Source organism: Cryptomeria japonica, chromosome 6, assembly GCF_030272615.1.
Source record: "Cryptomeria japonica chromosome 6, Sugi_1.0, whole genome shotgun sequence".
Taxonomy (NCBI): domain Eukaryota; kingdom Viridiplantae; phylum Streptophyta; class Pinopsida; order Cupressales; family Cupressaceae; genus Cryptomeria; species Cryptomeria japonica.
In genome coordinates, this window is record NC_081410.1 from 249,723,552 (window position 1) to 249,737,767 (window position 14,216).

At 39.0% G+C, this 14,216-nt stretch overlaps 1 protein-coding gene across 4 annotated transcripts in view; it reads right to left on the reverse strand.

The window, feature by feature from the left end:
• The window catches only part of LOC131037289 (guanylyl cyclase 1), a 244,855-nt gene that overhangs the window by 178,814 nt on the left and 51,825 nt on the right, over positions 1–14,216 (reverse strand). For all 4 annotated transcript variants that reach the window (XM_057969391.2, XM_057969374.2, XM_057969368.2 and 1 more), the window contains 2 exons: positions 8,818–9,185; positions 8,518–8,642 (listed from right to left, as the gene is read on the reverse strand). In XM_057969391.2, coding sequence (XP_057825374.1) covers positions 8,518–8,642; positions 8,818–9,012 — 320 coding nt within the window. In that variant the 5' untranslated portion in view covers positions 9,013–9,185. The remainder of the gene's footprint in view (positions 1–8,517; positions 8,643–8,817; positions 9,186–14,216) is intronic.

Here is a 14,216-nt window from a genome sequence, read left to right on the forward strand (position 1 = left end):
ACCTTGAATATGAATCGCGCGAAATTAGCTTTCTTTGCCTTCCAAAATCGGACGTGGTCTCCTAAGTTTGAAAAGCAGCAGCATGGAGGGGGTTTATAAATTTGAATGGCGTTTATCTTCTTATTTTCGGACCTTCTAGATAGTTTTGCAAATTCTGCGTCTATCTCCCAACTCGCGGCCTTGGGGAGATGGAGGCCCTTCAAAATTTAAACTTTGCTTTTACCCAGCCTGCGTGAACTTCGGAGCTATTTCACCCTTTGCGATTTTCGCGATTTTAATCTTCTGGCGAATGTCGGGGCTTCAGCGCCTTCTGCAATTCTGGAGTTTATTCAAAATTCGGATCATTCATCGCTTCTTGGGATTTGCGCAATTTTAACTTTGGCGAACTTCGAAGTATTTAACACGTTTTGCAACAAGAAACTTCGGACCCTTTGCCCAATCTTACAAGTCGAAGAAACTTCGAAGGATTCAGCATGATGAGAATTTCGCGTTTTTTTACCTTCTTGGCGAATTCGGAGCGCTTAGACGTTTTTGCAACCTTGGAGATATTTTCGAAGCATTCACACTATTTGCAAGTAAAAACTTCAAACCTTTTAATGCTATTTGTAAGTTTGTCATACTTTTGAATTTCGGCCCTAGGGTCCGAATTTGGACGTTTTTAAGTGAAATTCGGACCATTTAAACATTTTGGCGAATTCTATCATTTTCGGACCTAAACCACCCTTTTGCAAATTGCGGAGTGTTTGAATGAATTTAAACGCTTTTTCGTGATTGGGGATATTTCGGAGCATTTGCCTTATTTTGCAAATAAAACTTCGGACCTTGGCCCCCTTCTTGCAAGTTATAAAACTTCGGACCTTTTCACGCTTTTGGCAACTTACAAAACTTTTGAATTTCGGCCCCAGGGTCCGAATTTGGACGTCTATGGCGAATTTCAGCCCTTTACACTATTTTGCAACCTTTCCAAACATTTTCGGAGCTTAAGCATGTTTTGCAAATTTCGGAGTTTTCAAGTGTTTTTACAAACTGGGAATGTCTTCGGACCTAAACGCGCTTTTGGCAAAATTTTGCCTGCATTTCATATTTTCTAATTTTCGCTCCATGGTCCGAAAATGAGCGTTCAAGTGATTTTCGGAGCATTTGGTCTTTTTGCAAGATTTCGCATTATTCAGTTTTCGCCCCAAGGTCCGAATTTGAGCATTTCAAGTGAATTTTGGACCAAATAACATATTTTGAATTTCGAAATTTTCGCCCCAGGGTCCGAAATTCGGCCCCCTGGGCGATTTTAGCAACCTTTTAACCTTGTGAAATTTTAACCTTTTGGCCTCTAGGTCCGAAATTCGGCCCATAAGGCATTTTGGGAACTTACGTAAAATTTTGGACTCCAAACCAGTTTTTCGCTAGACTCTACAAATTTGGATTTCGAAGGCTTCGGAATTCTAAGGCACTTGGGCAAGTTTTGCAACCTCAGCATTTTGGCCAGGAAATTCGTTCCTTCACCAGCAAGCGAAAATCATCTTTTACTCAAATCCCACAAACATCGCGGAGACAAACCTTATGCAATCTACTTCGTAGCTGTTGTGCGAAAGGCGGTGACTTTGGTCCTCGTGCGACCTTTAGACGCACTGCTCTTGCTTGGCGGGCTTCGCCAATTTCTATCACCTTATGCCTATCCAAGGCGATTTTCAAAATTCCGAACAAACTCTTGGCACCATGCCCGAGGGCTAGACTAGCCAGATGGATTCATTGGCTTTTTCTTTGACATCATTACTTAACGGAGCAGCCGCGAACCCGCTCAAAAGGACGCGAGACACACTGCGTGAAACTCAACAGGGCGAGGATGAAAGGCTCAAAAAAAACAGGAAGGGGGGGACCCTATCGACGACAGGGAGTGTGTGCAACGCATAACAGGTATTAGAATATTTTAGCATATCTATTTATTTAATGGTCAATATTGTAATTTTAGTATAATTAGATTATTTCTAATTTCATCCCCAGTGAACGATTGTTTCTTTAGGAAACATCATCTTTGTAATTGCTATATGTACATTTCATTTGTTTAATAAATTTATGCAATTACCTGAATACAAAATTTATCTATTTGATCATAATAATTTTTGTTTGAGGGAAGATCTTCATTTTTGGCTCCGCAGCTCAACTTTTTGCCACGATCTCCAATTTTCGCAATTCTAGTGGTGTTGGAAAGGTATTAAGGAACTCTTACATGCCATTCATGCACTTTTACTAGATTTTGTCCCGAGTATCTATTATTCAATTTTTTCTATATTTGCATCCTAGAAGATTACTTGGACCTTTTGACAATTGGGGAGGTGTTCTCATCTCCATTTTGACATTCCAACACAAAGTGACCCCATTCGTTGCATTTCCGGCATTGGATCATGGGTCGTCCCTTTGCGTTGTATTGAATTCTACTCCTCGACGTTAGTATTAGACCTATTGTTACCCCGCCGATTGTTTCGGTACCCTCCAGGAGAGGCGTCAGAGTTTGTTGCCGGCTTCGGAGGTGTCGCTAGCAGTATGACTTGGTCAGGTTGGGCGTAGAGCACTTGTGTGCTCCGTGCTTTCAAGTTGTACAGGCATTCCTTAATGGAATGTCCCATTACTTGGCAGATGTCACAGAAGGATTTTCGAGGGCAACTCCCCTTAGTGTGCCCTTTTGTCTTACAGTCGGTGCACCATAGTTCCTTTCCTTCCTTGCCACTTTCTTTCTCAACCTTTAGTTCTTTCATCATCCTCTACATATCCCTTCGGAGGGCTTGCACGGTCTTGGACTCCCCATCACTGTCTTCATTCGTACTATCACCATCACTCACCCGACACTTCCCTCAGGAGGTCTTATTTTCACTCTCAATATCCATCGCGCGGTTGTATGCTTCATCATGCGAGGGCGGAGGGACCACCTTCATCTTCCGTCTGAGAAACGGTACCAGTCCTTCAACAAACCATCTCTTCTTCAAGCCATCAGCCGACTGGTTCTCCATTTTGTTGAGCAATTCCCTCAGCGTTCTATTATAGGCCTGCACACTTTCACTTTTTCCCTGCTTGGTATTGTAAATTTCCACCACTATTTCATTGTCATCCCGTAGGAGTTTGAACTCCTCTTAAAAAGCCTTCTTCAAATTGTTCCATGACATTTTATACTGGGCATCCAGGTCCGTATACCAATCAATTGCTATTCCTCGCAGGGTGGCTGGAAATGCCTTCAACCAGTAATCCTGGTCGTCCTGGCCATTTGCCTCCCAAATGGTCACACATATCTTACAATGTCGTACGGGATCCTCCAACCCGTCGCCCATGAATTTTGGAAGCTTCTGTTTCTCTGGGGTGTGTGCCATTGTTTTTGTCTGGAGGGTTTTATGTAGCACTTGGAAGTTACTATATGCCCGTAAGGTATTATGTGTCTGGAAGGTACCGTACGCTCTTGACCTGGTTGGACCTCTGTCCGCAGGGCTTTGGTCACCCTCGCTCCTATAGTCCCTCCTTCCCGGGGTTTCTGGATCTAACCCTCCCATTTTGGTTCCCTCAGACAAGGACAAATTCCTGATGTCGGATAATGTTGTTTCAAAAATATTGGCGCTCTTTGTGCAGATCCTGTACCGCCTCCTCTCCTTGTTTAGAATACTCTGACGAGTTGCTCTGCGACTCGACCCCGTAGTCTTCTTCACTCGACGTCGACTGTGAAGCCTAGTCGGCGAGATCTTCCTCCGCTACGTCTGGAAGTGGCAGGTTCCTAGCGACCTCCTCCAACTCCTTCCATGTACACGGCCTTTTTCTCTCCCGACTACGACTCCGACTCCCACTCCGACTTTTGCTATGTTCCTCAGGGCTCTTCGAGTCAGCAACTTCCCTTAGCTGTCGTCTCCACTCGGCCTGTTCTTTTATGCGGAGAGATCTTCGTACAGTTCCCTCGTCTACTCCTCCGGTGGTAGTGGTACGTTTGACTTTGTTTGGTCGTAAGGGCATTAAGTGCCAGGGGTACGGCATTGGCTTGTCTCCCTTTCCTCTTCCTCCCTATGGTTCCGCACTTCGTACCTTTGGAGTAATCATTGCCGACAGAGTTCCCGTGCAGTTTCCTCCCTTTGGTCTTGGAGTGCAATCAAATTTCTAGCGAGTAACCTTGAAATACTTCCGAGCAGGTCAAAGACGAGAGTGCTGACGGTGAGTTCACCATGTACCGTGCCTTCAGAGACGGCTCTCTCCTGAGCCTCCCTCTGCACATACTGTGTGACCGACACGCCCCACAACTCTACCAAGTCTGTCGTCAACTGATCCTCTCATGCCTCTTCCGCGATACTTTCTTCGTGTGTGTCACTGTCTACGACAGTTAATTGTTGGTTGAATGGCCGGCCCATTACTTCCTTCCGCCTGCAACCATAGTTATCTCCAGGTTTGTTCAAGCAACAGCACCAAAATGTTTAGTCCTTAGGGTGAGGTTGGTAAACTCACGGATAAAACAGAGATATCCCACACGTACCAACCATTCATGTGATAGAACATTCATATATATATCAAAGCATGAATAAGAATAATAAAACAGCTATAACAGAAGAATGATATCTTTATTGAATTCTCCAAAAATGCCAATACAATACCATCCTTGCCGAGGTTCCATCCATATCATATATAGACTCGACGGTTGGCCAAGTTGCCAACTGTCACTAACTACCAACTACCCCACGGCAACCTCTCGGCGACTCAAACATAACAAAACGTAAACACCCAAACCAACTACAAACTAACATGTGTTATTGACCCCTAACATTCATCCCCCCCTCCCTCTCAGTATTCCATGTGTGCTTCTCAAATTAGACTAATCAAAGCATCAAACATCTCACTAGTTGTTTTAGTTTCTAATAAATGATGAATTAAGTGACCCTTCACCACACCCATGATCATCCACCTGGCTTTAAACTCTTTCTTCTTGTCAATTGATAACTATTGCGGATCTATAAGTAGAGACACCTCAATTAATACGATATCCCAAAGATCATTTTCCTCCAACAACAAAAAATCACTCTAACTTTCCAAGGCAAAAAATCAATGTAGCCTCTAATCCATCCTCGATCTTGAGGCTAGGTAATGTCATTAAAAGATATTTTTTCTTCACAAAAAGACAAATTTCTAGATCTAGAAATAAATATACTCAAAAAAAATCAAAATACCTATTACAAACTATAAACCCTAGCTTTTTGGTTTCTTCAAAGCCCTAGTTGTAACAAACCCTAGCTGCCTCAAACCCTAGCTAGTTTCAAAAAAAACTAGATAGATCACTGTTAAAAAGAGTGTAAAAACCCTAGCCATGGGTATAAACCTTGGTTTGTAGGTTTTAAACACCAACAAAAACCTGATTTAAATCCAACTCAAAACCACTGATCTTATTTTTCCCTAGCCACAAGCTAAACCCTAGTTGTTGTAGACTTTTAAAACCCATCATGGGTCTCAAAATAAAATTATAAAACATCCCAATTTGCACAAGACCTTCACGACCTTCTCTACTTTAAGCTTCCTAGAATAAGGACCCTCCAAACAGCTTCCACTCACAAACATCCACTTCATGTTGGGCAATGTAGCTAATATGCTTTGCAAGATGAGGAAATTAGTAGCAAAGCATGCGACTCCTGATCGCACGAGATCCTAACCATCAATGTTGTCTCGTAAGATTCAAGACCCATGTGTGGTTGTAGATGTATTTTGTGATATTCCTTCCATCTTCAACCACATTCTTCACCCAGCTTAATTTCCCTATGTCCTCAAGGAGCAAGTCAAGACAATGCGCAACACAAGGGCTCCAAAATAATATTAGATGCCTAGCCTATAGAAGTTTGTCAGCTACCACATGTGGAGCTACATTAACAATCATAATCCAAATGACATTTTGCACTCTCGCTTCCATAACCACCTCATCAACATGTTGCACAAGGTCTTTGCATTTTTCACTTCATTGGAGGTATCAAATAATTTTAAAAATACCAATTGTACCCCTAAAGCAACTAAAAAGTTGATGAGCGTCCTATTCTTGCCATTTGTCCACCCATCAGATAAAATGATGCAGCAATTCTTTTCCCAAATTCTCCTTTGTTCTTCCACTAGTCGACTTGTATTTTGAACCTCATCCTACATTAACAACACATTCAACTCATGATGATTTGGGGCCTTGCACCCTTACCTAACTGCAGTGACCAATTGTGCCTAATATGGACTAGAAGCAATATCGAACAGATTATTATTGTAGTACCAAAATCTAACACATGCCAACTTTGCCTAATGAATTCTTTATTCCATGCAATACCTTGCAATCCAGGTTGTACACTAGGAGTATTACGGGGAACAAAAAAGTTAGACATATGACTGCCCGCACATCCCAATCCTTGTATGTGCGACCCAAGGGAAGAAGAGGTCTCCATATCTCCCTCTGACCTTGTAGAACTGAAATCTGCCATTGGTGCTGCCATTGCCTCTGCTGTCCTCTTTTTATCTGCCTTCTCTTGGTCATATGCTGCAAGAATTGCTTTTACCTCCCTCCCAACCTCTTCAGGGCAATTGTCACCTGACATAATATGCATTCCAGTGATCGAAGCAAGGTGATATTTGAGTCAAATCATGCCACCACTCATATACTTTGTGCAATGATTACAAATAACATCTGCTCGTGCTGCACCATGTTTCCAAAGTGCATCCCTCTTTTTGCCACCAGCTCTACTTGCAAAAGCCATTGTCTTTTAGAAAAATATGAATGAAACCTAGCAAAAGAGTGGCAACATAAAATATTAATAATATGGCTGCTATTAAAGCAGAGGTTTTTTGATTAATCCATTTTTGTAACTAATAATATTAATCATTTTTTGTAACTAATAATTTGATCAATTTAATTTAATTGATGGACTGTAAATGATAAGTTGATTAATTTGATTAAACGTATGGGCTGTTTCTGATAATTTGATTAAAATTATGGACTGTAACTGATAAATTGATTAATTTATATAAATTTACAGCTGTTTCTGATAATTTGTATTACTCACATTTAAATTTTAGGACTGGTATATTATATATATTTTTTTATATTTATGTTTTGTACTGTTTTATTATTTATATTTTATATTATAAGGCAGTATGCATTTTATAGTGTATAACTATTTATATTTTACTGTATGCATTTTATAAACCTTTAAATATTGTAAGCATTTTATATACCATAGTCTGTATTCATTAACAACATTACAGTTTAAAACTTTAAATTTTGCAAATTTATGGTATTTGAATACTCACCTTTGTATGTTCAGAAATTTTTTCTTCAGCTAGCAATATGAAAAACATATGCGGTGATCCAAGGAAGAACACTAAATTGTTTTGAAACATCAATTATCGAGCAGCTGAAGCCTGAGAATCTGAGAATCGAGATAATAAAACTAGAGAAAATAATCTGGTCTGAGTCATATGCACTGTGCCCTAAGTCCGTCGTTGCACACCCTTCGTCCGCTATTTCACATAGGAAAAATACAATAAAACCCTCGAAATAATTTATGTTTGCACTTTATAGAACAGTGTGACAAGTTTTAGCTGCGATTCAAACAAAAAATCGTCGATTTTAGGCAATTTTCAACCCTGAACTCGTAGCGAGTTATTGAAAAAATCTTTGCCGAGTTTAACCGCGATTTACTCTTTCAGCAAAGTGCCTCACAAGTCCTGCTAGTACTCACAGAGGTTTTCAATCTTTCTTAATAAAATCAATCCTTGTACTTTCTTGGATTTTAATAGAAAGGCCATGTATTAGAACATAATAATTATACAATGCTTTAATTTGGGAACAAATGATTAAGGTATTGTTGTGAATTGGAAACCAAGCATGAATGACTTTCAGAAAACCACAATAGTATTAATGGAAATTTTGAATTCATAGGAGTCATAAAGGATCATATGCATTCAACATCATAGAATTATTGTATAACTATATATCATTCAATGATGAAATGAAAAGTTATTAAAAAAGTGTCCCAGTAATACTTCAATCTTCATTCTAAATCCACAATCATTTCAAAAATACAATATCTATCACAAGTGAAAATTGAAATATTCAATGTTCCAAATCCAACAGATCATGGTCTAGTTTAAGACAGTGATTGTTATGTTCAAGCCCCTCTAGACAAATAACCAATGTTAAAGCTTCCATATTAATGGAAGTGATCCTTGGATAATGTTGGGTGCAACTAGCAGATGAATATAGAGTAAAAGGAGCTCATTCAACATGACATCTAAGCTTAATGTGTTCCAAGATTAATAGTGTATCCCAATGATGGTCAATCAGTGTTACAACTTACAATATTTGATAAACGTATGACATATAATTTATTCAGAAGCAAGGTCCTAATTTCAACTTTTGATGTTTCAATCTTAAAAAGGTTTTAATTTTCAGGAGAATTATTTTATGGATATTTCAACTTTTGATGTTTCAATCTTAAAAGAAGGTTTTAATTTTCAGGAGAATTATTTTGTGGATACCTTGTTGTGCTGCAAAGTTTTGCCAATGACTTCATATCACAGTCTTGGATGTCTAGAGCTTTTAATGCCATCAACACACAAGCAAGGCCACAATCCCAACTGCATAACTGTCTAACATGAGGAACCTGCACGTTGTTTCATTTTGTAAGAAATATTGAGTACGTCTAGATAAGAAAAACAAAAATCTAAAGAAAGAAAGATTGCTAGGCAGCTATAAGTTATAGACATAGAAATGTCTATTTATAACCATCATCATTCATCCACACATTAAGGAAAGAATTATATAAGGTAAGAAATCACCTTTACAAATCTAGAGCGAGGGACGGCAACACTCGTGTCCATTAGAGGAGAGTAAGAAGAATTCCATGTCTGTGATTCTAATAAAGAAGTAGCTGCCCATCCACCATTTTGCAAGTAAGAATATCCATTAGTCCTCTCTGGCAAGAAACGGGATGACCTAGCAATTGATGGTCGTCCTGCCACTGCTGCATCCATTTACGTGGCCCAGGGGCAAAAAGCAGAGGCGACTCTGAATCTATCCTTTGTGGGTTATTATAAACTAAAAATGTTGGGCCTGACAATCTCTTAGTCAAGCATATCAAGCATCATGTTTGACCTTCACCATTCTTGGCACTCTCGATTTCCAAGGGCCAGCACAATTAACCATCCTGTACAAAAATTTTAACACACTTAAATTTATTAACTACATTTCAACAAAGGACTAATCAATTTAATCCACAACAAACAAAAAAATGTCAGGATAATTCTAATAGCAAATTGACCTCATTGTAGCAATAATGCAAACAGAATCAGCAAAAAAAATCTGTGAAAAAGGAACTAGGAGAAAAACACCCAAACCAGTCACCGATTTCATGTTTATAAAGATTTTTGAAATTGTTGTATTACAGATTACTCATGCCTTCCACAAACTGAGCCCATGCTAAGCACCTCGTAAACATGTTAACTGTGTTAAGATTTGACAGAAACTATAGAATAATCCTATACCATAACTGAGGATTATCATTAAGAAGAAAAACCAGAATGCCAATAAGCTCAAGTAGAACTTACAGGTACCTTTTTGGACTTCAGGCACAACCATGCAGAGTCTATTTGACCTAGGTATTTGTACGCTCGAATGTGATAAGTTTTGAGAGATCAAGGATGGTAAGAAAAAGAGAATTTAAGGAAATTCTTGGCAGCAGCTTGTGCCATTAATCCAGCTCCCCAGGACCCAAATGCTACCAAACTACTGCTGGAAGCTATGTAACTGACTTGGCTACTGAGACATAGATATAGGGCATTGCCTCCCACCCAACCCAACTCAGCCCACCAACTTGAATCTGGGTGGTGATGGGACCTATTATTCTAAAGGTCAGTGGGCAGGTTGTTGACTACATGGGTAGGAGGAGATAGAGAAGGGGCTACAATTATAGTGAGGGCTAGCTGAGGGAGGGGAACAGATTAGATTATAATGAGGGGCGTACCATTCCTCCTGCCCCCAGCCACCCCCAAATCGAAGAAATTGTCACGTGTTTCAACGGAGACCAATTGTACTTAAATGACTGTAGCATCCACACAAAATGGATCTAACAGTATAATTGTATGCTTTTTCAGTCTACAGGGTCACTGAAATTATGGTCATAATTTTATACTTTAGGTTTACCATAAAATTAACTGAAGCGCAACCATGTGGAGTTAATTTGAACAAGGCATTTGTACATTCAAACATGATTAATTTTTAGGGTTCAAGGATGAAAAGAAACCCAAAATTGTAAGTGGGGGAGGATGGGAAGGGAGAGCGTGAGGGGGGACAGGGATGATTCTTGGCAGTAGTTTGTACTTTGTCCCATTAGCTCAGCACCCCATATGACAAACCCATACAAAAAAAAGATTCAGTCAAATGTTTTTTAACTGTGAATGATTGTACTTATATAATGTTGGCATCCACACCAAATGAATCTAACATATGATGTAGAATTGAAAGCTTTTTCAGTCTATAGGGTCGCAAAATTTGCAGTAAGAGCTGTATTCTTCGCTGCAAATCAACCTTACGTCAAGCACATTATTCAAGAAAGAGGCATTATCATAATACCTGAAATTTTGGATTGCTTCCATTTGAGAAGCCCAGTTTTGCATTAGAAGGACTAGCATTAGACACAAATGATACAGAAGTCTCAGAATTGATAGCTTAGGGTAGAAGCTTACTAGGACAAAATAGAGTAATAAAAATAAAGTTACTCTCTTTAGTTATAAGCTTAGGGAATAAAGGACTAAGGCAAAATTATGTAAAAGCAGAAAGGGGGAACAATACTTTTAAGTCAATTATCCAGCAGTTAATAAGAAAAAAGAGGAAAGCAACTTTAGGATAAAGTAACATCAACAGAATAGAGTTAATTCATTAAGTTATAAGCACGGATGAAAAGGGGTTAAAGAAAACAGGAAAAGCAATTTTAAATGGAGGGGAAATTAACTTTTGAGTTATTCATCCAAGTATTTATAGACAAACAGAGAAAACAGGAAAAAGCAATTTTAAATAGTCCATTCAGCCCAATTTTTAAGTTTTAATCAAGCAACTTGTGAAGATTAAATTCGCCAAGAGAAGAAACTAAGCTGCTCCTAGAGGTTCATAGGGCTAAGCGTGACACGCATATCTTCTCAATAAAGCTCCCCTCTTTGTCTTTTATTAGAAAACAAGCATAAACTAAACATATTACCCAACACCAAACTTAAAATTACATCCAGTCCGCTCATCTTGACACTTTCCAAATTACTATGGAAACCAAAATTTTAAACCACCTAATCAACCAGGTAACCATGTAAATGGTCTAACTTTCTTACAATTTTCCAGAAGTCTATTAAAATTGCTAGCTGTCATGAGCAATCCAAAAGTTACCATCTCCAAAGTTACTAACATCATGTTTCCAACTATAGCAGTAAAAATTAAAATACAATTAATAGTAGAAGCAGATACTTTCAAATATTACGTTAGAAACATACATAAAAAGATGGATTTTCAAATCATAATCATCCATGTACTGGATAATTTTAAACCACCTCATCAATCAGATAGCCATGTTATATGGTCTAATTTTCATAATAATTTCCAACAGTCTATTGTATATACTATAGCCAACTAATAAGCAATTCAAAAGTTACTATCTCTACTAAGTTACTAACATCATGTTTCCATGTGTAGCAGCAGACCACTAAAATACAATTGGCAGTAACAGCAAATAAGTTTCAAGTATTATGTTAAAAGCATACATAAAAGACAGATTTTCAAATCATAATTATCCATCTGCCAGAACAGCACTTACTAGACAATAACATCCTTGGTCAGCAAAATAGTTAAGTATAGATTCTCAAAAAACAAGACTTGCTTCAATATTGGGTTGTCACAGAACCATTTGCAGAAATTGTTAGTGATCTTGTGAGTTGCCTCTCCTGTCCTAATAAATCAGCAGGACACCTATACAGCTATAAGACCAAAATCAGAAGGCCACCCCTAGTCCCCAAGGCCCTCGAAGTTCATAATTGACTTACCAGACTGATCATCACATTTATCCTATGTTACCAAGTTCCTTGGTTTTGGTTCCTGTTGTAGGACCAAACGGGATTGGGTTCCAGAGCTGGATTGGAAGCAAATTTGGGATGGTGAAGGACATACTCAGAAGGTAACTGGGGAAACCTGGGAGAATCCATAGCATTTTTTTAAAATCTACCATCTGCAGCTGTAGCAGTTGTAATGCATGAGTCATCACAATCATGATTAATTAACAGATTGTCAAGTGTTGAGTGTATAGCCCACTCACTGAAAGCCATAGCCCTCAGACCGAGGATCGTCCTGACTTCCAATTGGAGTATGTAACTGTGAGGTGAATGAGTGGTGATGGTATATCCTAGATCTAATTGTTGTCAATTGCCATGAGTTGGGAGTTCCTGTTGTGGGTTGCCACGATTGGTTGCAGAGCTCTTGTAGGAAAGATTGAGTCCATTGTCAGCACTCAATCATATATATAGATAGGGTGGGTCGATTTTTCCAATGGCAACTCCTAATTCATATGTTCTGCAATCACTTTGTTTAATTAAAGCTAAAAAGTGGATTTCAAAACTATTCATATTCAAATTAGTGTTCCACAGGGAGGCATCTCCCCCCCCTTTTGGCCGCGTCTCAGAGACGGGGATGTCTCCGGGATGGGGGGATTGAGACGCGTTGTCCCCCACCACCACCCAAACGCCGCCAAAGGCGAGGAGACGTCTCCGCGTCTCCCAAGGAGACGTCTAGGCATCTCCCCGTCCATCGAGAGACGTGCAGACATCTCTCGAGGGACGGGGAGACGCCCAGACGTCTCCCATCGCCCCACATGTTTTCCTTGCTTTAAAATGAAAATTTAAAAAAAAAATTGACTTTTTTGGGGGTTAAGGGGTAACCCTAATTGGACATGGGCCTCACCCTTTCCCCCAAAACAACACAAAACCATGTTTTTTGTTCATTTCACTCTCATTTTGAAAGACTGGTTTTTTTTCCAGCAACCTGAAGAGGAGGAAAAACTTGTAGAAGACTGATTGAAGGGGTGAGAAAAATGATTGCAAGTGTGATAGGAGTGAGAAGAAGCAAGGAGAAGAGGAGGAAGAAGATTCTACTACATTTTGGAGAGATTTTTCAAGCACAAGGTAGGGAATTTCTTGTTTTTTTGGTTTTATTTCTAATTTTCAATGTCATTTTTTGTTCTTTGTTTGTTTAGCTTTAAATTTGTTTTTTTTTTCCTATTCATCTCAAAATGAGATTTGATGTTGACTCTTGAGGGCAAAATGATGAATGAATCATTACCTTGAAAAACAAATTTGAAATTTCAATTTTGAAAATAAAATTTACAATTTATGATTTTTTTTATTTAAAAATAAAAATAAAAATAATAAAATTTGATGTTGAATCTTGAGGGCAAAATCATTCATCATCAAATCTCATTTTGAGATGAATAGGAAAATAAATTTATTTGTTAAACTAGGCTGATTTTATTTTTATTTTTATTTTGTGAAATGCAGTGTCAATTTCACAATGAGCTCCCAAGGCATGAGTGAGGATGAGATGGAAATCCATTCTCATAGTGAGAATGATTCAGAATTTGAACCTGAAAATGAGGGGGGTGACAATGGGGCTGACCCTAGAGCCCAATCTAGTTTTATGGCGAGTGCACCAGCTAGTGCAAGTTGCCCTTCAGAGTTGTTGGCACCGTATGCTAGGGGTCCTTTTGATCCTAAGTCTCCTCTCAAACATTTTGCTTCAAGTATATCAGTACAAGGCACATCACATTCAAGTGGGGGAACAAAGAAGTGGAAGTGCAACATTTGTGACACTGAATGGTCTAGTAGCATTAGTAGGGTGAATGTACACTTTCTTTTTTGGAGAGGAAAAGGTGTGAGACATTGTAAGTTTTTGGAGGAAGCTAAAAATATACAGTACAAAATTGAGTTTGACAGGCTTTGGGGGGTTCTAAATGACACAAATATTTCAATGCCTATTACTTTGTCTGCTAGGGCAGCCCTTCAACACAGCTAGAATCCACCACATACTTCTCATGCTTCACAGACGGGAGGAATGATGCTTGAATCTACATCCACTTCCACTTCTAGTGCCGCCAGAGTAGGGAAACGTAAGTTGCAGACACCACAGAGTAACCCCATTGCTGATATGTTTA